Raw genomic sequence first — 26,196 nt, 5'->3', positions numbered from 1 at the left:
ATCACCCTTCAGAGGGCCCTCAAACATCGAATTCAGTCCCATTTTACAGAAGGGGAAATCGAGGCAGAGGCTACTTCAGTGATGGTGTCAAAGCCACGAATGGGAGCTTTCCAAAGCCTGGAGTTTCCAGCTATCCCGTAGGCCAAACCACCTCTCTTGTGCACACACAAGGGCGAAGCAGCAATCACACGGTGGATGGGGAAAAGGACTCCTGGGTTCATTCCAGGACAACAAGAGCGGCCCACGCATTTGTCCCTCAAAAACGGGTTCAAAGTAAGCAGCGAGTGAACATGAAGCTTCTGTGCTATGTGAGTGTGATCAGGCCTTCATGCCAACCTCTGCTGAAGGAGATTTGGGTGGGATGTTAAAACAAGAAACAACAGCTCCCAGTGCGGAAGAGAAGGAAGAGAAGCAAAGGTGCCTGGAAGCAGTGATCTGGAGGGAAACTCCCCAGATCCCGTTATCCATATTACAGCTCCGATTACAATTAACATCATTTGACCTTCCCCATTACAAAAAGAACTCTTCTAAGGTTGCTGCAGCTCTGTCAAACCGCACTTTCCTCAGAGGGACTGACTGGGCCCAAACAGCTCTGTTGTTTCTGAGAACAAGGCAAGAGGAGAGCTCATCCTGCTTTTGGCCTTGTTGCATCTCGCCTCCAGGGTGCTCAGAAATCCCTTTTGACCTTCTTGCCTGTGTTTAGCCAAAAGAAAGGGAAAAGAAAAGGCGAAACAATGCAGTTTGGTGTACACACTATCCAAGCTGGAACAGCACAAGGGCTCAGGAGGGAACTGAAGCAGAAGGTGCAGCACTTCTCCACTCCCTTATACAGGCGCAAAACGCGGGGCTGGGATCGTCTCTCTCCCCCTTTTGTCATTCTCTCTTTCTTTGTTGTCTCTTTGGTCACAGTTCAGTTGTTTCCATGGAGTTTGAGTCAGTTTTTCCCAGGAAAAGGTTCCATCGTATTCTAATACACACGCACAGACAGCCTGGATTCTAGCATCCCCGTCATGTGCTTGCCTCTGAACTTCAATAAAAACACCCTTTGAATTTATGTTATAGACACACAAACGTACGTGCAAGTGTGTATATGTATGTGGTTTTGCTCCAAAGCAAACAGAATGAGGGAGGCCATGTGGTTCACTCTACTGTAGCTTTTACCTCATCCCCAGTAAAAATAAAGGGTGGGATTCAGCTTTCCCAACTCAGTCATCAGAAAGCTGGGCATTGCATCTAATTCCTCCCTAGGCAGGGGAAGACACCTCCAGAGAGTAATCCATCCCATCTGTTTTGGATGGGGTTTAGGATGAGCTGAGTCATTGCCTGGACGTGCCTGTCTCCCAGCACTGCCTCCGAGAGGCTGAGCAGCTCAGCTATAGAGGCGGTGGGACTCATCTCAGGACCTAATACTGCCCAATCCTGAGCGCTATAGTGCTTACTGGAGCCAAAAGGAACTGAACTGGGTCTCCATCTCTCCCAGAGTGCTCTGAATTGCCTGGCTCATCTTGCGCGCTTCCATCTCTCCTCCAAACCCATAAGGACCCTCAGGTTTACACTAAAGACTTCAGAGTCCACAAAAGGTGGCAACACACTCTGCTGCCACCATTCCTCAGGCATAAATGGGTTGTGAGAGAGGGATGTGGCTTCCCCCGAGGGCTGGATATGATTCAGGAGCTGGCAGGCACAAGTGACTTTAAATAAGGAGAATATCTTGGTAAGAGGGCACTGCTTGAAATCCCTGTGTGCGCGGTTATGACCCAGGGCTCCTCCAGTCTCCATCAGCCCCCAGGCAAGGATCTGCAAAGCTCTTCGTGCAGAGAGTGCCTGGCAGCAGCTCCAGTCAGGACAGGACAGCAGGTTTCTCATTCTTGGCCTTGTATGGCCACAGCTGGAAGTTCTCCTGGCCCCGAGAAGCCAAGGGCTGAGGCTGCCATGGGATTCCCAAGCTGCTGCTGCCGATGGGGTCTTTGCAACTTCCACTCCCGCCTGGCCCCAGTGAGTCACCGCATTGGAACGGGGGCCAAAGGCACTTCCCTGCCATGCAGAGCATTAACCACTTCCTCCCTGGTAAGGCCACGTTGTTCCTCCACGGCTGTGCATGACTCCGGTTCATGTTGGGGGTCAGCTGGGCACAGATTTAACCCACTCGCACTGAGGAGAATCAGTTTAAGCATCCAGTGCCGTTGCTGTGCCAGGTAAAACACTTCCAACGTGTTTGCGTGGATAAATGCATTCCTGCAGGGAAGGTGGAAAAAGGATTAAAGGGGAAAGGGGCAGGAAGCAGCCATACAGCTGGGAGAAACATCAATTTTTGCTGGCCGGGAATGGATTGTAGCCATCAGAGGCAAGTTCTAAATGAGGATTTAACATAGGATAACTCAGTGGAGGAAGCTTCCTCTGTTTCCCCTCAAATTAGCATGGGTGAAATTGAGCTGAGAGGTAGCGACCGAATTCCCCTTCAATGCATTTGAATTGAGAAGCTGTGCTGGTGAATGAGCTGTCAGCACAGCAGGAATCGGAATGCTTGGGACAGCCACCTCCAGGGCTACAAAATACCATTCCCCAAACCTGGAGCAGAACAGTCGTGGTCTGCGGCTGGGGACAGGAGGGGTGGCCATGGCTGCCAAGGACTGATCACAGTTTATGTGCTGGGCAGCTGAAGAATGAATGGCTCACACTTCCTAAATGACCCATGTGCAAGCAGCGCCTTCTCAAGCCCTAAGGACAGAGCCAAGCCAGCTCCCAGTGCCACCTCCACACCATGCCTGCGCATGCAACGCAACTGCTGCTCTTCTTGAGGGGCCCTGCATCACAGCCAAGGTGATTCAAGGCTGCAGGACCCCCAGCCACGGCAGGAAGAGAACTCCCTCAGCTCCGCTGCAGTTCCTCTGCACCTCGCCCTTGGGGCTGGCTCTGACGGACCTCACTTTGCTTAAAGCCTGCTGGAGCATGGGAAGAGACTCGCTCCCATGGGAGAGCCCTTCCTTGGGTCAAAGAGCTGCCCCAGAGACATCTGGGATGATGTCAGACCATCTGGGCACCTTTGGGAGGAACCCGAGCCCCGGTGACATTTCTCTCACAGTCCCTTGTTTGTTTGAGGAGCAGGGTGAGGGTGAAGCTTGGCTACCTCGAGAGCTGCGCAGTTCAAAGGGAGACATTGTGTGGTTGCTGGATGCTGTGGCACTGCCAGACATTGCCCCTGCTATGAAGCAAGGGGAGAATTCAAGCTCCTCATTATAATGCATGTCCCAAGCCCACGTAGTCACATTTTCCATTGCCTGGGAGCACTCCATCCGAGGCCCACATCCTCTCTGCAAGCCTAATACTGAAAGACTTTCAGTTCATGCCGAGTCCTGTTCTGTGGGCACAGTGGGTCTCTGCAGCTATAGTGTCGTTCCTGCTGAGGTCTGAAGCCACATCTTGAGCTTTGCTTTTCTCTGTGTCCCAGCTTCTGCCCATGTAATGCAATCACACACCGATGCCAGCGGCAGGGACTCTTGTACCTGGAATGGGGTTTAACCCAGAGGTGTATCCTTGGGGTTTTTACCTTCCCCAACCCCTTCATTCCCCCTGGGACAACAATCTGCCCTTTATTCCTCTGCAGAGAGCATCCCCGAGCTGCAGTTCAGCGGCTGCACCCAACCCTCTCCCAGTCAATGTATCTTTGTGCTTTCCTCCTGCCAGACACTGACCGTGTAACCAAGGCACAATCCGGACAACAAGCATTTTGTTTTACACTGACACTGGCCTGTGATGGGGGGAGTTTGGTTGTGGAGCTCTGGACAGTGAAGGGCTGTCTTCAGTTCATGCTCCAGTCTCTCCTGCCTGAATGCAATCGATCCTTTGCTGTACAGCATTGCTGACTTCCTATATGGCCTTAGGGGAAGCTGCTTTGTGGTTTCCCAGCAAAGGAAATACTCCATCATTTAGAGCAACTGTTTCTATTGCCTTTTCTGAAACAGATTTTCCACTTAACACTGAATAAAACACTTAGCTCCACATTTGTCTAGGGCATTTAAGGACTTGATTGCTGCTCAGAAGATTCAACTGTCTTCAAGGCCATGGACAAGTTCAGCTATCAGTTGAGGTAACTCACTCCTCTAGAACCCAACAGCATGGTGAGAATAAACACATGAAACCAACCCCAAGATGATCTGACCTGTGAGGAACTGGAGTTTCATGTGCCCAGAGGGCACAGTAGATGCTCAGTCTTTGCAACCTCACTGCAGCATTGAGGGTAAAAATAAATGCCTACACAAAGCTTTTAGGAGGCAAGTTCTTACCAGCACCAAGCATCAGTACTTTGAGTCTCTATCAACAGTGCAGTATGGATTACAGTGGGAACAGTAAACACCTCAATACAGTAAGTTAAAGGGAAAAGCTTAACTGCTGCCCACTGTGCCATAGTGAAATAACCCTGCTGGAAACAACAGGCAGACAGCCAGATTGATACAGCAGTGGATGAAGGCCACATTCTTGTCTTGTGCTTAGCTCATTGAAGTGGGATCCCGTCCCATAATAAACCAGCTGAACACTCAAACCCCCCCCCTGCCAGCATGACAAACAATTTCCATGGAGCTGGCAGGGAAAAGGTCAACCCCAAGGGAAAAGTGCCCCATGGCCTCAATGCAGCGTCTGACATCCCTCGCTCTGCCCATCCGCAGAGGATGGAGGTAGCCTCAGCGCATGAACAAACTGTTCCAACAGCTCGGGACTTTCATTCTCTGCCACACAGAGCAGCCACAGACACTGTGCTGGGAAGAGCTGACGTGCCCCAGGAGGCTGAACACAGCACATCCCCTCGATGCCAGGAATCATTAGCTGCTACGCTCTGCAGCAGGAGTTGGGCTGAGACACAGGTCACTGTGCTGTTCACTTAGCCTCCATTCTTCATCATGGAGCCACTCTCTGAGTGGGGGCTTCAGGCAGAAGCCTGCCAGGTTTGAAGCTTTCTAAGGCCTTAGAATATCCTGCCTGTGTGTGTAGCCTGCTAGGAGCTGCACTGCTCCTTCACGGAGAGCAGTTCCCTCTGCATGGACAGCAGATCTGTACTGTTACACCAAGGAGAGATTGTGCCATTCCAGCTCAGGGAGGATGCTTCCAAAGAGATGAAGCATCTGACACTGCTCTGCAGACACTGACTCTTCACCCACCTCCTCCCACGGACCTGTGATACCTCTTACTTTCAGATGCAACTTCCCCATTTTCATCCCCCCAGTGAGTGAAGGGTGGTGGCAGTGGTTGGTTGGAGCACTTCTGCTCAGGGTTAGCATGAAGCAATGCAAAAGCACCAAGTTTTCCTTCAGAAAACAGCACCTTGCCGTTGCTGTTTTCTCACTTGAGTCTGCCGCAGGACCTCCACAGTCCTCCAACACCTTTTCCCCCTCCAATTTCCCCATTTCCAAACGGGAAATCCCCTCAGCATCTCCAGCATCCCCACTCCCTCCTGCAGACCCCTACCTATAGCCCTTCCCTTGCCCACTTCCATCCCAAGCCAGTGCCTCAGATACAAACACAGGCCAAGTCTTTGCCCGAAGCTCTTCAGAAAGGAGCAGATGTTTGGGAGACAGTGAGGTCACTACATCGGGGTAACTATCCAAGCAAAAGCTTCATAACACAGGTAGTACAATACCCCTCATTCCTAAGGGACCTCAGGTTACATCATGTGGATCCCAGAGTCAGAGCTGCCTCTTTAATGACTTCATACAGTAACACAACATGGAAGATCTCCCTCCAGCAAGCTCCCACAAGCACTTCTGAGCTTCAACTGCTCCTCACAGTTCAAAACAGACTGTCCCAGTTGAGCAATGAGTAGCGCACACCCTGTATTAGGGTGAAGGGGTATTTGCTGTGCTGTTAGAAGCAATGCTAGACTAACAGCTTAAATCTCAGCAAAGATGAGGTATCTTTTAGAGTTCGGGGATCTTACGCAGCCATAAACCCAGCTAAAACCTGGGTTTGCCAGTCAAATAGACGAGTCTCTGCAAGGATACAAGCACAGACAACGTAACCTACCTAAGTTCACGTACCACATCCACGATGAGAACACAAACAGAAGCCACAGCTGGCTTCCAGGCATTGCTCCAGCAACTGGAAAAACACAGTCCCAGGTTGGAAAGGACTACCAAAGAAACCCAGACCTACAGCTTCAGAAACTTGTATGTGTATGCCGGGGCCCTGAGCATGCTAATAGGGTTTAATGGCTCTGACCAGCCCCACCTGGGGCCTCCACCCACAGTCATGCAGTTTAAGGTCCAGCCTGGGTTCAGTCCTAGTGTTATGCTGTAGCTGTCTCTAGTTCTGCCATAGCTATGCCTGGTCGTAGAACTTAATGGCCCTGATCTGTGCACTAACTTCCCAGCTTGATTTAGTCGCTTCCTTTTCACTATGGACTTCTCTGGTGGTTGCTGGGCTGTGTCTTCAGCAGCACTTGTTTTTAGTTCATCCTTTTGGTGAATTCAGCAAGGGGTCAATTGAAACCTCTGGGCAAACTCTCACGGGGTTTCAGTTCAAGCCTTTCCGTGCCAAACTCTGCACTTGCCTTTGCATCCTATTGATTATGAGCCCCATTAAGGGACTTGCCATTTATTAGTGGGTTGGGGTCTCCGTGGGAGATGCTGTCTCTACTTCTACTGCTCAACATGGAGCAAATCAGCTCTGGACGTGCTGGCTGTTAGTCCCAAGGCCAGAAGCAGATGCTCCCTGTCATGAGTATCTGAGGGTGTCTTGCTCTGAAGGTTGCTTGTTTCCCCGTATGACCCTGTCATTATCTCTAAGTTCTAGTGTTAGGTGGAAGCAGATTATTTTGCTGCATGACAAGTACTTGCATCTTTCTTGGAAGCTGGGTAATTAAAGTCCATGTGGATGTGACACCTTATTTACTGCTGTAGTTCCACATTCACATCTACAGAGGGGACTGAGATGACACTGCTGTTGTGTATTGCCAAGTAGGAGGCAGCTGCATGACGTTCTCCGTGCTGGAGACATGGGCTCAGGTTGTTGCGTTCCAATTGAAACGGAAAAGCTGACAAATCTTTCCTCTTCACAGCAGCTTTAAACTCATTAAAGGCTGCAATTAGAACTAATGCTTTTCCCAAGGCCCCCTGGTGATTTAAGGTGGTTCTCCTGGGCAGCAGCCACTATTTGAACTAATACTCACAGGCACGCAGCCAGCTCTGAGGCAACCAGCAGAAAGCAGTGGAGTTTGGAGTGAGAACATCAAGGGCTCAGGTGCTTGTCTGATCTCTCAATACCTTGCCACTACTCAGAGGGAGTCTGTGTGCTGAGAGGCACAGGGGTTTAGGGATATGTGAGGGACTGCAGCCCTCAGAAGGGCTCAGGCCGTGTGGGTCACAGACCAAGGCTACCAGCAGTGTCCTATGCGTGGATGCAGGCAAATAACCTGAAGCCCTTGCAAATACACAGCAGGTCCCAGTTTCAGTTGAGCTCCTCCTAAAGCAATTAACCTCCAAGGAAATTCCAGTCTGGCACACAACCATTGACAAGTTGCCAGGCTTGTGGTGTAGCCAACTTTTAACTGAGTGTGTGGGCATTTATCGCCTGTGGGAAAGGTAAGGTGAAATGGGTGCGTGGTTGAAACAGCTACATTTCACTGCAGTCTGCAGAGTATCTGCAAACCCATCCTCTTGTGTACACATTCATAGCTTGGAACATGCCTGCTTTGTATCACTGAACTGCCAGCTGATAAAGGTCCTTTCCTCCAGGTTTAGTGAAGCTGGGGGTAAGAATGGTAATCACAAGGTGGTAAAGCTGTTACTGGCCCCTTTTTCTCCTAGTTATACCAGTGTAAAACTGCTGCGTGTCCCTTTCTCTGGCCAAAAGTGCCATAAAAATCAGCAGTCAGACTGCTCAAAGGGCAAATCAGTTTGCTTCCCAGTAAACCCTGCAGATGCAACCTGTTCTCCAGGCTCTTGTGACCCCTTTTAGAAACAACAACTCCTCACAGAGCTTATTGCCTCTTTGCAAATGAAGGAACAAAGCTCAAGAGGACAAACCCAGTATTCTGCTTGCCACTGGGGCAGCGGTAATGACATGTAAGGTCTTGAATACATGAAGAACTTTATCATCATGCTCAAGAGCCTTCTCTTCCTGGACTTTAGCTCCCTGTGGCAGACGCTCAGTGGAGGTGGATTGCTGAAACACGTAAGAGTCTGCTTGACGTGCCCCATGTTCAGATGATGTGAAAATTGCAGGAGGAATATGGACATTAGCTGATTTTTTCCCCCCAGAGCCAATATGTGTCTCACTGATGTGAAGGGAATGTTGCAAGGGTCTCAATGATTCGATTTAAGCTGATCCATCAGTCTCATTATCTGTGTGTGCAGCTGGGTTTGGGCATCTTGTTGCTTCAAAGGCTGAGGTATCTTAGGAAAAAGGGATGGCACAAACATATAGAAATTCCTGTAGGGGAAGGAAAACCTTGGGAGAGGAAAGGACAAATGACTCACAATTAGCTTGTGGAAACTGCAGGATGCATGAAATCCTGACCCCATTTGCGTCACTTTGCCGTTAACTCCAGTAAGTCAGGTAGCTGTAGAGTACAAATCCCTTCCAGTCACTGTAGCAGAGCGTGCAAAGCTGACCTTTGATCCTTGCTTATACAAGCCTAAACTGTCCTTTGCCACAGTTACTGCAGCTGACCTGCAAAAGCACTCTCTGCAAGTGCTGACCGTATTTTTAGCTGATCTTGCATGTGACTCATTAGGGAGAAATGAGGAAAGACAATCACATGGGAATTCCCAGCTCTCTCCACAACACTATAGATCACCGCAGCTGCAAGAGTCCAAGAGACAAGAAGAAAGGGAGGCATGTCCTCTGCTCAGATGTACCCTGCCAACAGGGGATGTGCCTGCAATCTAATGAACAACAACTGGGTAAAAAGGCCACTGAGCAGACATGGGCCATGGCTGTACCTGATCGCACTTAGTGTGCCGAAAGAGGCGCGTTATTCAGCCACTCCTACATTTTGATCTGTCCTTGGCTAACCTGTTGTAGTCAGAATTCCCTGTGGTCCTATTTTTTGGAGCGGTTGAAATCAGGGGAGGATAAGTGCTTCTTGCGCATGGCATTCCTCTATAACCTACCAGTGGTTCTCCAGACAAAGAGTACACTGAGATAACAGGCAAAAAGTTGGGTACAGCCTCAACAAAGGTTCTGGCTAGACACTCCTCTTGCTTCAGGCTGAAGAGACACCCATTTGTAGCTTATCAGCCTGACATTCATGTATGGTTAGCAGCAGGAGCTGGCTAGGCTATGAAGTAGAGCTTCAAGTGTTAATGACCACGTTGTTTCTAGTTAAGTGTATGAAAAAGAGACACTAATACGCTCAGGAGGAGAATAAAAGGTTTCATAGTACAGGGTTAATCTGCTGGCCCAAGGCACTGCTTGCAGAGCTTACACTCTTTGGAGTCTTTCAATGCTGTATCGCTCACTGCCTGCTTTCAGCGTGCAGACTGGGTGCATTTGAATGCTCCATCCCTGGCAGTGTTCAGGTTGGACGGAGGCTTGGGTGACATGGTCTAGTGCAAGGTGTCCCTGACCATGGCAGGGGGTTGGAACTGGATGATCTTAAGGTCCTTTCCAGCCCAAACCATTCTGTGATTCTACGATTCAGTTCTGCAGGTGTTTTTGAGCAGAAGGATAACAGAAAGCCAAGAGCCGGGCTCTGTCCACTGGAATTAGTCAAGATTCAGAGGCATCTTCATTCAGGACCTCATCAGAACAGCTTGTTACCAGCTCTGTTTGCTGCTCCAGTCACTGGGAAGAATAATATGAGGAGCCATAAAACACACTCGATTTTAGCTCACAGTGGGGATAACTTGATTTAATAGGGGACACAGCTTCTAAATTAAGATTTCTGCTCACCACTGAAAGCAAAGAGTAGCATTTTTAGCAGAGAGAAAGGCATGTATACTGTCAGAGAACTGTCAGAGAGTGGCCATGGTCTGTGTTTGTCATAGGTGGCCATAGAAAGAACGTAAGTCTCTCAAATAACCACACATGCCAGAAACATCACCACGTTCCAGGCAGGCAAACAAGGAGCCTTAAACAGAGCTAAAGAGAGCTCCTTAAGTAGCCAAGCCACAAGTCCAAGCCATTGGCCTTCACCCATTCTAGTACAATTCCAACATCACCCACCCACACAAGCTGAAACTGCCTCATATTGGTGTCAACCTGTGTGGAGAGTCTCACCTTCCACTGTCATTAGCTCATGGTGAGAAAGTAGAAGGTAAAGATGTGGCCATCCAACAGAGAGAAGCCAGCTGACTTCTCCTTATCAGATGCCTGCAGGGCAAGTCTTCAAATGAAGGAAAAATACTAACCCTACAGGACTTCCTTCTCTACACAGACACTTGAGATGGAAACTGGGCTTACCTTTACACTCCAGTATGAGTGCAGGTCTGAGATAGGGCTGTCACATCATTAAGAACAGGAACGAAGTCTTATCTCTGCTTCTAGTTTAGGCCAATAATACTGTGCTGAGAGAAAGAGGATATTTCCCAGGGAATACATTTGAAATATTCCCCAGGGAATATACGTGGAATGTTTGCCTTTCCAAGCCAACTATTTGGCTCTTAAACTGGGGATAGTTTCCATCTATTCAGCTCATGGAAATGAAGAAGTAAAAATGTTTAGGCACCAGCCTGAACCCTCCGTGTCAAAGTTCACTTTTAAGAGCCGGTGATGGTGGCTGTTGGCTCAGGTTAAGATCTGTGCCCTGAGAGTTGTGCTCAGATTCTCAAATAGGAAAACCTGACCTTTCTTTCCACAGAAACCATTGAGTTACACATTGCTAAGGGGTTTGCCAAGGTAATTTAGAGACAGCAGTATCTTCTCTCCGCTGTTAAGCTCAATACAGTGGTTTGCTGAATGGACTGTGCTGGGAATTAATTCTCCCCTAATTTGCCTCTCTTCAAACCACTCAGAACAGAACTGCCCAGGACAATCCTACCTGCTGCGTCCTAGCTCAGTTTTGACTGCATCAAGTGATGAAGTCCTTTGCACTTTATGCTCCCATCCCATTCCTGCTAACGTGGTAATTTCTCATTGCAGGTAAATCATCTCACCTTGAGGTGTCTTCAGAGCCTCCTCTCACCTCAGACATAGCAAACCTTCTACAGAAGAACCCACCTGGTGAGATAAAGCCTGAAACAAGCTCTGCATCCTCACAGCCAACCAGTCTATAGTAAAGGCAAGGACCTCACCTGTTTCAGTTTCGTTCCCACCATGGAAGCACTGCTGTCAAGCACAAATACAACGTTCTTGGGCAATGGAGGAAGATCTGTGGGGGCGAAGTAGTGCACGAAATACCCATTAAGAATCTGTGGAAGAGCAAGGAAGTCAGGAAAGGAAGGTAGATGCAGTGTTCCACACACATCATTATGAGATATTTGGTTGGGCACCCCTGATCCTGCTTTCAGTGTCTGTGTCTACACTGGTGAATATTAGTGCTCCTTGGTACCTCTGATCTCCTGCTTATCCATACTGGGGAGCCTACTGGAGCTCCATGGTGGACACTGGGGTTTCGTTCCAGATGTAGTAAGGTTATAATGTATGTACCCAGCGATCAGAACTGCAACACGCATCTGAGGAGCTGGCCTTGTATCCAGATACATACAGCCAGTATATTGATAAACTTAAAAGCAGATACAAGAAAAACCCCAATGAAGTAGGTGGCTCTGGCTTCTAAGTCCATCTTGTGGATGCCAACTGACTGGTTTATTTTGGATAGTTCTTGCAGATGGAGAAGTAATGGGAAACATTTTCTAGGACATTTGGAAGGTGATTGAACCTCCTCAGGTATAGGTAATCAAACAGGAAAGATGCATCATGTGTGCAGTACCTGAACGTCCCCAACACTCAGCTCCCTGTTGACATCGTATCTAATGATGAAGTCTCCCAAAATGCCATTTCGGGCGATCCTGGTTTGCTCAACAACACTGGGATTGAATGTCACTTTAGCCAAGGTTTTCGTATGTCCAATTACAGTAGAAGGAGGAGGAGAAACATCACCTGTGGAGATAAAATCACAATATTGCAAGGTGTTCCCGTTGTCCTACGGATGTCTAAGTAAAACACACATGGAATTACCATGGAGTCAGGTCAACAAGCATAGTTACGTACTGAGGTTAAAGATTGCGTGGAGACCTCAGAGAAGCCTTCTGGTATCTGAAGGGGGGCTATAGGGATGATGGGGAGGGACTCTTCATTAGAGACTGCAGTGATAGGACAAGGGGTAATGGGTTCAAACTCAAACAGGGGAAGTTTAGACTGGATATAAGGAGGAAATTCTTTCCTGTGAGGGTGGTGAGGCACTGGAATGGGTTGCCCAGGGAGGCTGTGAATGCTCCATCCCTGGCAGTGTTCAAGGGCAGGTTGGACGCAGCCTTGGGTGCCATGGTTTAGTGTGAGGTGTCCCTGCTCATGGCAGGGGGGTTGGAACTGGATGATCTTAAGGTCCTTTCCAACCCTAACTGTTGTATGATTCTGTTAAAGACAGTGATCTCATAGCAGCCTTCCAGTATCTGGAGAAGGCCTACAAGATGCTGGAAAGGGACTCTTCATCAGGGACTGTGGTGACAGGACAAGGGGTGATGGGTTCAAACTGAAACAGGGGAAGTTCAGGTTAGATATAAGGAAGAAGTTCTTTACTGTGAGGGTGCTGAGGCACTGGCAGAGGGTGCCCAGAGAAGTGGCAAGCACTCCATCCCTGGCAGTGTTCAAGGCCAGACTGGGTGACATGGTTCAGTGTGAGGCATCCCTGCCCATGGCAAGGGACTGAAACTGGATGATCTTAAGGTCCCTTCCAACCCAAACCATTCTGTGATTCAGCTCACCAGTGAAAGAAGAAGAACTTAATAACCCCTCTCCTCTAAGCCTAAACTGAAACCAACATTGCAGTGCTATCAAAAACATGAATATTTAGGCAAAATTCGTGTGCTCACTCCTGTTTGCAGGTCACTGAACTCAAAGACCAGATACTCTCTGTGGGACTGGGAATTGCTTTCTGTAACTGATAAACACACAGCTTCTGACACGTGCGTGGTACATACTCCAGTCGACTCCAGGCATCTAGAATGTGGATCCTATACCTGAGATGCTGCCAGTCAATGCAAGCCTGACTCATTGGGCCTGTTTAAATATTTCTTTTAGGATTAGATGAATCATACTGCAGACTTCTCTCTGTCAATTATAAAGAGTTCTTGAGGTGGCTTGTTCAGATGTACTACAGGCATGTGAGGTAGGACTGATGTGACTAATTGTTTGCTGGATCTGACAAGCAGCTGATGTGAATGTCTGCATCTGAAGAAGTCATCTCAGCTGCCTTTATGCTCAGAAAAAAGCTATCAGGACAGTCACTGCAATTTCAGTCTCACTGGTTGAGACAAATCCAACAGTTGCTAATGCAGCCATGCAAACTGCAGCCCTGAGATGTAACTCACCCTAATCTCTGAGAGCACTTCCTGAATCAGTGAAGAGAGATGTGCCTTTCAAAGGCTATCGCAGCAAAAGGCAGTAATTTAGGTCTGAGTCCCGCTGAAGGAACCCCGTCCTTTTAGCTGTGATCATTTTCTAAAGTTGAGGGATATGGAAATTCCTCGTCTCTCTGTGGCCAAAATCTCAGCTTACCCTCTCTTTGTGTGCCAGCTGTTCATTCCCTCTGAACTACACACAAAGACATAAATACCTGTACATGAGACTGACCAAAGGTCAGGTTTGTCCTTGAACTTCCCCAGGTTTAGAGAGCTTTCCCCCTTATCCTAAGTGGCTACTGAAAACAAAAGAATAGATTCTCAACTGATGCTCTTCTTGGGTGCTTCAAGTCTCACAGTGATTATCCCAAAATTCCCCTGAAGCACAGAAGTGCTATTGTATCTGCTCATGTGCTGATTATAATCGACGGGAATGAGCTGCTCAATAGCACTGTGTGGAGAGTCTCAAGTCCTTGCCAAAGATGGCCCAAGGAGCCTGTGCTATGGCAGGGAAAAGAAAAGAGGGTGAGATTCAGTTCCAGTTTAGCCATTCACAATGCAAGTACCTATGTCTGAACTTAGTTTTTAGGCTCATTGCACTCAATGGAGACCAGGTCAAGCGTGACAGCAGAGATTGGGGTATGATACATCTGGCCAGACGCAGACATCCTCTTTAGAATAACTTGAACTATGTGTTATGCTCCATTAACAATACTGATCGCAATGACAAGGTGCAGGCAGTCTTGGAAAGCTCCTCTGCAGGGGTTCCTATAACGCCGTATCTGTATCAGTAAGTGGCACTTCACCTCTGTGAAGTGCTCTGAGCAGCATTAGAAGAATGCAGTGTGACATTTGTATGCAGCATTGAACACCATCACCTCACATCCACGTCCCACAGTATTTACAAAATAGGATACATAGGATTATGTCCATTTAACAAGTAGGGAAATGGGAGTGTGGAGTGGTTACCTGTCTCACCTGATTCCCCACAGGTCAAAGCCCTTAGAAATGCTGGGACTATGGTTCTTGGGGATTTATGGAATGATTAGCCAAAGCTGTTTGCTCTCAAGTGCTATGTACAGTCGAGACTCCTATAGGCAGAGGAATGAAAGTAAGAGTCATAAATCCACAGCCCTGTAGGATGTGACTTCCATGTTGATTTGGCTTTACTTTTACAGCTTTCCTGTGAGTGCATTTGAATAGACAAGGCACAAGACTGTCCTACTGAGGCAGGGAAGTGCTGTCTTATAGGGCAGATTTCTATAAAATAGAATAGTTAAAGGGCCTGGAATGTTACACAAACTCACCAGCAAAAGCCTTGACCAAGGAGCTGATTGACAGACATTACAATCGTAGCATCATAGAATGGTTAGGGATGGAATGGACCTTAGGATTACCTCGTTCCAACTCCCAAATTACTCAGTTTCAGGCAAGAATTGATGCTGCATCATGGCTTCTCTGACCATGCCAATTCCAATCCATCCATCCTGATGGAAACAGAGTGAGGGGTCCCAGCCAGTTCATTGAAATCACTTAAGGACACTAGTGTTGGATATTAAAGGGGGGCTATAAAATGATTACCCAGAGCTTGAACAGTTTTTTCTATCATCTGTGTATAGTTCAGCTTTCTCCTGGCACAGAAAAGCCATAAATCAATAGCTCTACAAGATTTCACCTCCATCCTCATTTGGTTTTACTCTTATAGGTGCCCTTTGGTCTGATGAATCAACAGACGTAATACGTTTCTAATACACAGTGCATCAGATTTGCTTGTATTGGCCTCACTGGATTTTCCATCTGTCTCCTATCACTTCCATAATTCTATTTACTGCCAGTGCGTGGGAAATGCCCAGAATTCATAGAAACAGTTCACTTATATTTTCTGATCTGAGGATTTCACATTACACCTTAGCTGCTGAAAAGCAAGCATTAGCATCAGTCAGGCTGCCTGGCTATGTCACATCAGGGTTAGTGTAAGTCAGTCTCACTCTGGAAACAGAAGCTCTCTCCTTGTAGCTACTGCACCAATACATCTGTGGCTGTGGCGTTTGGACTTAACTTCTTGTTTCTCTGCCATAAGTACGTTGATGGGTGAGCATGACCACACCAGCATGAGTTCCAGCCCTAGCATTTCTGTGGACTCTGAGCATCTGAAATCAGCTAAGTTAGGTAGACACTCCGTGCCTCAGTTTCCCCACTCATTAAATGGGCAGAATCACATGTATCCAGTTTTATAAACACTGTGGAATGTAGATGAGATCATGTGGATCCCATTGCATTCATCTATCACTCCTCAAAACACTCTTTGGAGGTGAGAAGTGTCACCCCCTGTAACACAGGCAGTGTGAGGAGAGGAGGTTTCCAAGGCTGCCTCACGCAGCCTCAGTGGCACAAATAGAGGGGGAAGTTCTCCCATCTTCTTCATAGCCACTCATCTCCCATCTCCAGGACTGAGATTAAAACCAAAAGAATGGTCTGATTGATAGAAAAGGTCCAAAATAACTATTTTTTACCCTGGGATAATAGAAGTCAGGCCTGGAATGCAGGTTATCATCTAATTCATCCTATGTTCCCTGACCAAATCCCATCCTACTTGGTTTTATGTCATGATCAGCAGACATTCCAGACCTCCAGTAATGGAAACTCAACACCTGCCCTTGCCAGTCCTTTCCAGAGCTTCTCTTTTTCTCTGTCTGACATTTTTAATGTTTAAGTCACGTTTTTCTGTCTAGATTATAAACCCCTGACTTGTTCTTTCTGTTAGTGACACAGAAAGCACAGTATTCTTTTCCTCCTTTCTTCGAGACGTTTGAGCACAGTTACTATGTCTTCCCCCAGGCACCACTGATATCTGGATCACAATTACTCTCCTCTGTTTGTTGGCCCAGTGCTTTTCAAACAAGTGACTGAGAAAGGAAAACCCGTGAGATATTGCAGAGTACAGAGCATGGATGAGTTGCAAGGATCTGTGATGGTCTGTGTTCACTCCAAGGTAGTAAATAGGGCCTTTAGACAAACTGCCCATCAAATTCAGCTAAAGAAGTAAACAGAGCAGGAAAAAGCATTTTTCCAGATGAAACTGTATAAACAGTTATATCTAAATGATTTTAGAGACTGGTGAAGTCGGCATTAGAGCTCAGACGCAAAGGTCATCCTCTGCTAACGTAGAAACTTCTAGACATCTCTGATAAGAGATAAAAACCCTTCTGAGAGCTATGACTTTGAAAAGAAACAGTCATTCTCAAGCAGCCTAGTGCCTCTTTGCCCAAGTCCATGCCTAGCTCTCACGCTACTGTCTTGGAGGGAAAGGATGAGAACAGTCCTCCCTCAGGATGCTGGGGTACATCATGCAGGAACCATCTCTGTTCTGAGGTCACCAGAGAAGGATCGTTGACCTCTGTGTTGGGGTTTGTATGTGACACAAGACAGCACCTGCACATGCCAAAAGATCGTTTTCCAAAACTCACATGCCTCATATCTTCCTTTGGGAAAAATACAACTCCCAGATGGAGCTGTGTGCACAGGAATCACTGACAAAGGAAATATCCTGGCAAGACCTCTCATCACATTGTCCCTGCTCCTTATCCAGCAATGACATATGCAGGACTTTCCAAGAGCCTCTATCTATAGCAAAGCACAGCTTTTCTTTAATAAATCACTGGAAGTTTGTGGAACCAGGTCCAGTCTTTGTATCTTGGGCCCCTAAAGCAAAAAACAGGGAGAATTGGACTCTTTTACTGCTTCTGCTCCCACCGCTGTGATTTCTGTGCTGTTTTATAAATGAAAAGTGTCCTTCACTCTTTCTCATCAAGGGACATCTTTTGTCCATAGATCTTTAAGTTTTACACCTTCTATTCATCACAACGGATACTAGCAGTTTGGCAGGAGTCAAAAGTGCAAATCCTGAATGACCATTAAACAGAGAAACTGATTTTTTACCACTATTCTTCCTGCATGGTGAGCATGGATAGCATGTAGAAAGCACCACAAATGTAAGAGGATTGGTCCATAAAATAAAGGCAGATCAGCCATTCCCCCTCCTTTGGTCATCTGAGCTATTGTTACAAATGTTTTCATTAGGTTTGCTAGCAGCTTTTGTTGCCACAAGTTGGCATTTCAGTGATGAACAGTTATTGCTTGTGCTAATCACATAGAGATGCGGATGACTCCAAAGCCAAACATGTTTCATTTTCAACTTACTTTACCTATTCTACACCGGATCCTCAGACTTGTACTCAGAAAAAAGAATATAGTTCCTTATTGAGGTCAGCCAGAATCAGAAGTATTTAAATGACTTGGGAAGCTACATCCCATCTTCAGCAATGGTTTCAGGTTGGTGATGCTTTGGCCATGTTACTCGGAATGCCATTTAACCGGTGACTTGATGCCACAATACATTTTTCACCCACCACTCTCCAGGTGTTTTATGAATGCTTACCAAAATCTCACGTTATCATTAACTGGGAGTTATTAACATCTCTGTAGACATCCGAAATCGAGGAAGAGAGTTCTCATGGCATATTCAAGCTCAAACCAGCCAGGCAGAACTATTTTCCAATGACTCCTTAGCGGTCATTGCTTTAAGTCAAGTCGTGACCTCTCTCATTTGTGGCACCACCATGGCAGCATCAGGTCTGACACCCTTTGCTGACCTCTTCCTTAACAGATTGCTACCACTCAAGTGACACTGGAAAGTTTTAAACCCCATGAATCCAAGAAGACACCAGACACTGTCTTTTTGCCTGGTTTACTCCCAGTTACAGACTCTTCCAAGCAGCCACTTTTTAAAGGCAAGACTCACGCTTAAGAGAGGTCTCAATGGATGTGCAGAGCTCATGCTCTGGGGTTTTGAGGTGGTGTAGGAGCAAGAAGGCTTTGCAGCAAGGATCTAATGACTCAGATGTTTTCCTTTTTGGATCAAGCTTGAGAGATGACAGCTCATTGGAATATAGTAGATTTCCAAGTGAAACGCTCCTTGCCTTGGCCTTGCACTTCCTAAAAGTATTCCTGTGGTTTCCATTTGTGTTTAGGAAGGCAGGAAGTTCCTGTTGTCCTCTGAGTGTGATTGATCTTGCTGGCCAGAAAAGGTCACAAGCAATAAATCCTTCCTATCCAAAACAAGCTGTCTTTCCCCATAACCAATATTGGAGCCTTCTGAGACTCTCTGCCAATCCTTTCTTTTCTTTTTCCTTCTTTTTTGTGTATTATCTAGTTGGTGGTTATGTCCTAATTTCCTCCTTTTGCTTTAAATCAGAAAGCTCAGGAAACCTTCTGAATCCATCAATGGTATACGCTCCTCTGAGTGGCACTCATCTGAGTACCAACAAAGACCTGATCGGGCTGACACACAACCCAGTCCTGACTGCCCATGAAGGACCCCAAAGGTTTGGCATTCCTTTTGGCATTTTGATGACTTCCAGAGCAGTGATTTCATCACAGCAAAACAGAGTTCATCAACTGCATAGGGCGATTCCACACAGAAAGGGTCTGTAATTGAATGCTGAGCAAGGAGAAAGCACAGGGAATCTGAGCTTCGGTTGCATTGCCCAATGGGACATCTATTTTATACATACTTTACTGGCTAGAGAGGATTACGGAATCCTAGAGCTTGGGCCCATTTTTATATGAGCTGTTTGAAATCTGAAGCGCAGTGCCAAGAATGATCAGTGCTCACAGACTGCTATTTGGGTAGCAAGTGACCAGAGTTTTCCCTGGATGTCATTTACGTATAGGAGTTTCCACACTGCACTAGACCAACAGTGTGTCTGCTCTGCTCTGCCTGTCTCTAACCTTGATCAATGCCAGATGTTTTGCAGGAAAACATACGCCACAGTGCACTATGATGTTCCCCAATAGGTGAAAAAGGCTTCCTGTCTCTTCTGATGAGGAACAGAGCACGTTTATCACACAGTACATGCATGTACAAGCAAAGACTAATTAGCTGCCTAAGGCTTGACCTGAAGCTGGTCCAAGTCACTGAGAGCCTTGATTTCACTGTGATTTGGATGAAACCAGGAGGATCACACTGAGCAATCAACCAGTTCAACTCCATTGCATATGCTTCAGGATCTTCAGCTGGCAGACAAACAGCTCCACTCATTTTGCTGGCATTATGTCACTTAGAGTAACCCACAAGACTACATCCTGCTTCCAGGTCAGACTCACCCCTTTGGTGAGGGCTTTTTGTTGACATGGAGCAATCACAGTATCCTGTGCTGCTCGCTGTCAGTTTACACTTGGAAAACTACCTTTACACTGTCTGAACAGTGAGCAAGGATGGTTAAGGGTAAGAGCAGATATTCATACTGCGCTTGGTGTTTTGGCAAAACATGGATTTTCCTCCTGGAATTTCCCATGTTCTAAAATGCAGGATTTCCTATCTGCCTTGGCATGGAGGGATGGAAAAAATTCACTTAAAATAAGCATTTCTCAGGAGATGTGGAGCCAGGGAAGAGCCTGCTCTAATGCTGAGCCCAAGGCTTGAAGGCCCAGTTCAAAGCTTGTAAAGACAACAGCAAAAGAAAGTCCTGTTGAGTGGAATGGGATCAGCCCTATATTCATTAAGCATCAAAGTTCTCACAGATACCACAGGAACTCAGTCATCTACAGAAAACAGAAAAAAAGCCATCAGCCTTGATGTAAGACTGAATTCCCATCACTGGACCTCAGAGTTCATAATCCCCAAATCCCTTCCTCATTATATCCATCCTACCAGCTTTTGGGAACCTGGAGATTGCCCTGCCAGTGAATAAGAGCTCTCTATATAGGAACTGCTGATGGCCTGCAATACTTCGACACTCTTGTCACTCAAATGAAGCCACCTCTGGGGTGGAATACACTTGTCATGCAAGGAGTGCAGCAAGAGTTAAGAGAGAATGTAAAAAATGCATCTTCTAAATAAAGTCATAGTTGGGATTTGCCAGAACAATTTATGCCTAATGAGCTCTTGCATTCATTTTGCTTGTTGTCTTCCTTTAGTTTCTAACACCGTTTGATCTTGGACAATGCTGCTTTGATACAATGGTGGGGTTTTGTCTAATGCCTCATTTGGAGCAGAGGAAAAGTGAATCATAGAATCACAGAATGGTTTGGGTTGGAAAGGACCTTAAGAACCTTAAGTTCCAGCCCCCTGCCATGGGCAGGGACGCCTCACACTAAACCATGGCACCCAAGGCTCTGTCCAACCTGGCCTTGAACACTGCCAGGGATGGAGCATTCACAGCTTCTCTGGGCACCCTGTGCCAGGGCCTCAGCACCCTCACAGTAAAGAACTTCTTCCTTATCTCCAACCTGAACTTCCCCTGTTTCAGTTTGAACCCATCACCCCTGTTCCTGTCACCACAGGCCCTGATGAAGAGTCCCTCCCCAGCATCCTTGTAGCCCCCTTCAGATATTGGAAGGTAACAGCAGTCTACACAGTTATCCAAGACTGCCTTGGAGAACTCCCAGCACCTCCAGTCCAGATCCCAAGTGACTGAGGCCCCATTTACGAGGGTCATAAAATCTCTCCTTACCTTCAACTTTCCCATTGCCTTTGTGCTTGCTGTTCCGCAGGGGAGGCACTTCCAGTGAGACTATTCCTGACTTCTCCAGGATGTTCACCTCCACTCGTAACCTCCCTACCAGCTGCTGGGGCCGGATGCTGACCGTGTACTCATATTTCCCCAGTCTCCTTTGCAAAAGCTCTTCATAATGCAGTAGGAACTTGGCCTGCATCTTGCGAGGAATGAAGACAGAAGCTTTGAATGTCTCATAGCCATTCTCCCTGGAAGGAAAATCCAAAGACACCTTCACACCCCATCCACATCACACACCACCTGCTCCAGTGAAGGATGAATCTGGATTTGGTTGGTGCAATGACAGTATTTCCTACCATTGAATATGTGAAGCCAGCAAGAAAGAAAACATCGCAATGCTTCACAAAGCATTGGGCACATAGAAGTTTCCAGAGGAGAAAAGGTCCTAAAAGGTGGGATGACTCCTTGAGGAGAGGAATATGACAGACATACATAACATGGAGCAGGGCCAGAGGAAAGGCTGTCTCTTGGTTTCTTACACAGAGGATTTCAAGACCTATGTTGAATTCTTGACTTTGCCACTGCTGACTCATTGCAATATCTTAAACAAAGGACAAATGAATTTCTCTTCCCTAATATTAGCTGCTTATAGCTATATACTCAAGGGGGAGAAATGGGAATTCCCATAAGGGAATTCCACCCCTGGACACTTCTCTAAAAGGACTCTTCCTATTGACCACAAGGTGCCATCAGTCACCCAGCATACAATTGCAGTCTGCTTTCTGTTTGCTAATTCAAAGTGAGATTAATTCCCACCTCTAGTGGCTTCAGCTGCCCTCCTGTTCAATGGAGGTAACTGAAGTTGCTCTACCTCCCATACAGACACTGCAGTGTCCAACTCGCAGGCGTTGATACGATGCCAGGCACTACTGTCTGTGAAGGGAAAATCAGCCACGTAACAAGAATGGAGGCTTTTAATGCCACATGGGGGTAACTTCAGACCTCACTGGTGTGAGGTTTTGGCGATGCCCACAGTTTGGTATTGAAAAGTCTCAAGTCTGGGACTAAGCCTGGATGCAGCCGCATCCAGAGAAGGAATTTAGAAAGCAAAGGTGCCCTTTCCGAATCTCAGGACTCAATGGGAGGGTCTCCTTGATGGTTTTGTCTGACCCTGTTCTGTATGCAGTGTACCTGGCCATCTTGTTAAACCACTTGCATTTACCACTGAACTTCAAGTCACTACTTTATATCAACATAGAATATTGTTGCTTCTCTCTTATGTAAGACTATATCCACGACAGTGCCTTAATTTCCTGCCTGTTATTCAGGAAGTAACAAGTTTTCTTTCCCTCTGTAGTACATCCTGGAGCATCTTGGAAGTGAAAATCTTATGTAACAGGGTTATGGAAGACCACATGCCGTTTTACATGATGTGGAAAATGGAAATGACACCAGGCAGTGCAGTTAATGTCCTATTTAACTGCTTCTCCCTATAAATCCATGGATGGGTGTGCCAAACCAACATGAAGATGAGAGGAGAGCGTGTCACTTCCCAGGGCACAGCTAAAGGCACGCTTACCTTCCTTCTGTGGAGTTCAGAGCTTTCCTGGGCCGTGCTTTGTCATCACTGCTGTGTTTCTTTTCTTTGCCTGTGACCTCCCCATAATAAGTCCTGTTGCCAATGATCCTGGAGAGACCAGAGATGTCAGCGTCATCCCTGCACCGACACACACACCACCTGCACAGCCTGTTTGACAAGGGTTCACGGACCGTGCACCTGTACTCCTGCACATTTTCCACCCAGCGGTCAGCGTTACTTACTTACATGGTAAAGTTGGAGATGAAAGCCGGGGCAGGGATCTGCATCTCAAACACAGCCTCTCGTGCCTCAGATCCGCTGTTCACCATGGTGCAGGACACCGTGGTGAAAGCATAGCGAGAAATGATTGTGGATTTCACACTGAACTCAGACATCCGAGGCCTGGTTTCCTGTTGGTGTTGAAAGGTTACCCATTAACACTGACAGTCAGATAACTCACCCCATCAGCGCTTTGATGGCTTTAATACTTAATTTCCTCAAGCAAATTATCACCCTGTGAGTATTAGACTCTCCTATAAAACAGTCAACAGCAGGCAATGTGGGCTTGCCCCCAGTATTTCAGGTGAGCTGCAAAAGGTAAGCCAAGAAAATGGCATTTCCTTTTCCATGCACAAGAGCAAAGGCCGCAGTCATTTTCCAGTGCTTGGGAAGGGTCCAGGAAGAAAGAGAGCTCTAATTATGCCAGCCTTTAGATGGGAAACACACTGACAAAATCCACTTGTATCCTAAATGACAGCCTTCAACTCTAACCATGTGAGAGGATCTCGATGAGTCCTTTATGGCCTGGGAAAAGAAGCCTAAAACGGGTCCCCACACAGCCCAGAGCCATGTGTAATGGGCACAAGAGCAGACGTAAGAGCTCTTGAAAAACTGGGATCGCTATGAAGCAGCACCTTCAAATTCACACAGTCAGATCCATAAGCAATGTAGACTACTGTCAGTGGAGTCAACTGAGTCCTCCTCTGCTGAGAATCCACCCTGGAGGTCTCAGCCAACGGATGGAAGAGGCTTAATAGGAAACACTGACACCATGATGTCTCAAGCAAAGCATTTTAAGCCTTCTAGCCCACACTGGATTCCTTCCAGCAGAGAAGCAGCAGAGACTGCAGTGAATGACACATAACGTAGCAATGGAAGCTGGAAGCCAATTTCTGCTTCTTGGGAATGTGTTTTTGTGCGCAAGGCCTGGGTCGGAGCATTTCTTCGGTCTCATGTGTTTTATGGACAGCAGTGTCTCCATGGAGCTCAGCACCTTTCTTCCTGGAAGACTTCAGTGTATTTAACTGCAAGCAACCCATGGAGAAAATCCCGGTGTTGCTTTAAACAGTCAGAGACCAAACCCTCAAAAGCAGAAGGAAACTAAACAGTAAAACACATTGCAAATACAGAGCAACTTCACTGCACCAAATACAGTGAGACTTTTCCTGCTGAGGATACACCTCGGTCAGAGAGCCCCTGCTCGCACCCATACAAGAGCTCTGGAGTCAGAGCATGCTCTTCAGCTGCATTTCCAGGCTTTTTTCTTCAGAGCAAGAACCATTTGACAAATGGCTTAACGAGTGTCTGTGTGAGCAGGAAACAAGAACATTTCTGTAGTAGCTGATGGCACCAGCAGCAGTGCTACTACTGAGCATCCAGCAGTCCAAGCTGCTGGGCTAATGAATTCCAGGCGAGTGGAAGAATGAGGATTCGCTGGAAACAAACATAAAGCTGTCAACAGACTTGGAATAAAGCCCCACCTGCCCACACTATCAAGGCCTGGAAAAACTCTGGTAAATGCGTCTCAGGTGAACCTCATCATGATATCTTTAACAGCTGGACAGCATGTGACGTGCCTTGTGTCCACTATCATTCTGCTCAGCACAGGCTCAGCTCACATGGAGCACAATGGCAAAGACTTCTAGGGTGTGATTTGTCTCACTGCCATCAGACAGCCCAGTGCAATGGACCTAGACTAGAACACATCTGCCTAGATCTCCCCCTTAGCCTACGAGTGGCTTCTACTCAGTCACTGTTGATTACCATTAGATCCTGCTGTTCTCAGGACTTTCCCTGGTACATAGGCATGGCTTCCCAGTCCCATTATCCTGGGAATGGAAAGGATGGGGAGTTTTGATCTGAAGTAGTGTTTGTAGGAGTGTTTCCAGATGTAATGAGTTGATGTTTCATCCCGTCCTCCATACCACTGATTGCCTGTGCCATAGCAAGAGGTGCAGAGGATTAATGAAAGACGTAGAAGAATCTAAAATAAACCACAGCAAATTCTTTTGTTCCAGATTTTCTGCATCCACTCCCATGTTGCATTTTATCATAAGCTATGGCAGCTCACCAGCAAAAGAGGATCAAGCCCTTTGCCTTTTACTTGAGATACAAGCGGTTCTGTAGCGACAGATCCAACTCTGTGAATTCAGTGATGGATTCATCTGAAGTTATGTCCTGGGTTCAGCAGTAGCAGTCATTTTTCCCCTTCTTGGTAGCTGGTGCAGTGCAGTGTTTTGACTTTCAGCTCGGGAACAGAGCTGATAACAAGCGATGTTTTGGTTTGGCCAAGGACTTTGTGAGCCTCATGCTCTGCCAGGGAGGAGGGGGAGCCAGGAGGAAGCAGAGACAGGACACCTGACCCAAACTGACCAAAGAAGTATTCCATACCACAGCACGTCATGCCCAGGAGGTAACTGGGAGTTAGCCGGAAGGGCCGGGAGACTGCAGGGTTGGAGGAGGTATCGGTCGGAGCTTGGTCGGGCTGGGGGGGGGCGAGTTATTGGTCGGCTGCTGGTGAGATGATGTATTCTCTTCCCTTGTTATTTCCTTTATCATTATTATCATTGGTGGTAGCAGTAGTGATTTGTGTTATACCTTAGTTACTAAACTGTTCTTATCTCAACCCGTGGAAGTTGCATTCTTTTCGATTCTCCTCTCCGTCCCTCCGAGAGCAGGGGGAGGGCAAGAAAAGGGGGGGAAGTGAGCGAACGAGTTACCTGACTGGGTTTAAACCACGACAGTTCTTTTTGGCGCCCAACGTGGGGCACGAAGGGTTGAGATAAGAACAGATCTGACTGGATTGATAGTCACTCGTCACAATGCTGATTTATTGGCTCTCAAGGTTGTTCCTCTTGATCTCACAGTTTCAGTATATGATATCTTACGTCCATCCGGTACTTGCTGTATTAGTGTTTTTCAAGTATGGGGCTTGGGCTAAGGTTTTTATCCCATTGTACTTTATGGTAATGACTTGTAATACAATAGAATCATTGATCATGAAATTGATCTGGCTTATGTTCCCAGTGTGGTCACCACCTTTATACTTTGGGAGGTATATGATGGAGGTGCTTAGCAATTACACATCTTTTTTCTCCTTCTCAGGTGCTCAACCTGGGAAGGAGACATCCTTTTACCCTCCTAGTCGTCCCCCCAGACCATTTACATTTGAGAGTTTTGAATTTTTTGAATGGCCTTTTAATGCTGTTGAGACTTGTTTGCTGATGGTGATGGGAATCACCATGCTAACACGCATACAGAGTGTGTTTTACCCACTACTGATTTCAAGAGTTAAGCAGATTCAGGTTTGGGTCTTGTCTGGGGTCAA

The 26,196-nt window shown here is 46.9% G+C and overlaps 1 protein-coding gene across 1 annotated transcript in view; it reads right to left on the bottom strand.

The window, feature by feature from the left end:
* ITIH5 (inter-alpha-trypsin inhibitor heavy chain 5) overlaps window positions 1-26,196 on the bottom strand; it is a gene marked incomplete at its 3' end in the record, with an annotated part of 41,906 nt that overhangs the window by 8,161 nt on the left and 7,549 nt on the right. The window contains exons 3-7 of the mRNA XM_062609328.1: window positions 22,836-22,999; window positions 22,590-22,697; window positions 21,008-21,258; window positions 11,864-12,033; window positions 11,226-11,342 (exon numbers count right to left, since the gene is read on the bottom strand). Coding sequence (XP_062465312.1) covers window positions 11,226-11,342; window positions 11,864-12,033; window positions 21,008-21,258; window positions 22,590-22,697; window positions 22,836-22,999 — 810 coding nt within the window. The remainder of the gene's footprint in view (window positions 1-11,225; window positions 11,343-11,863; window positions 12,034-21,007; window positions 21,259-22,589; window positions 22,698-22,835; window positions 23,000-26,196) is intronic.

Source organism: Pezoporus occidentalis, unplaced genomic scaffold (assembly GCF_034315485.1).
Source record: "Pezoporus occidentalis ecotype Australia unplaced genomic scaffold, CSIRO_AGI_Poc_V1 ctg136, whole genome shotgun sequence".
Classification (NCBI taxonomy): Eukaryota; Metazoa; Chordata; class Aves; order Psittaciformes; family Psittacidae; genus Pezoporus; species Pezoporus occidentalis.
The sequence above is the reverse complement of the archived record's forward strand: the minus strand, read 5'-3'. Positions and strand labels throughout refer to the sequence as shown.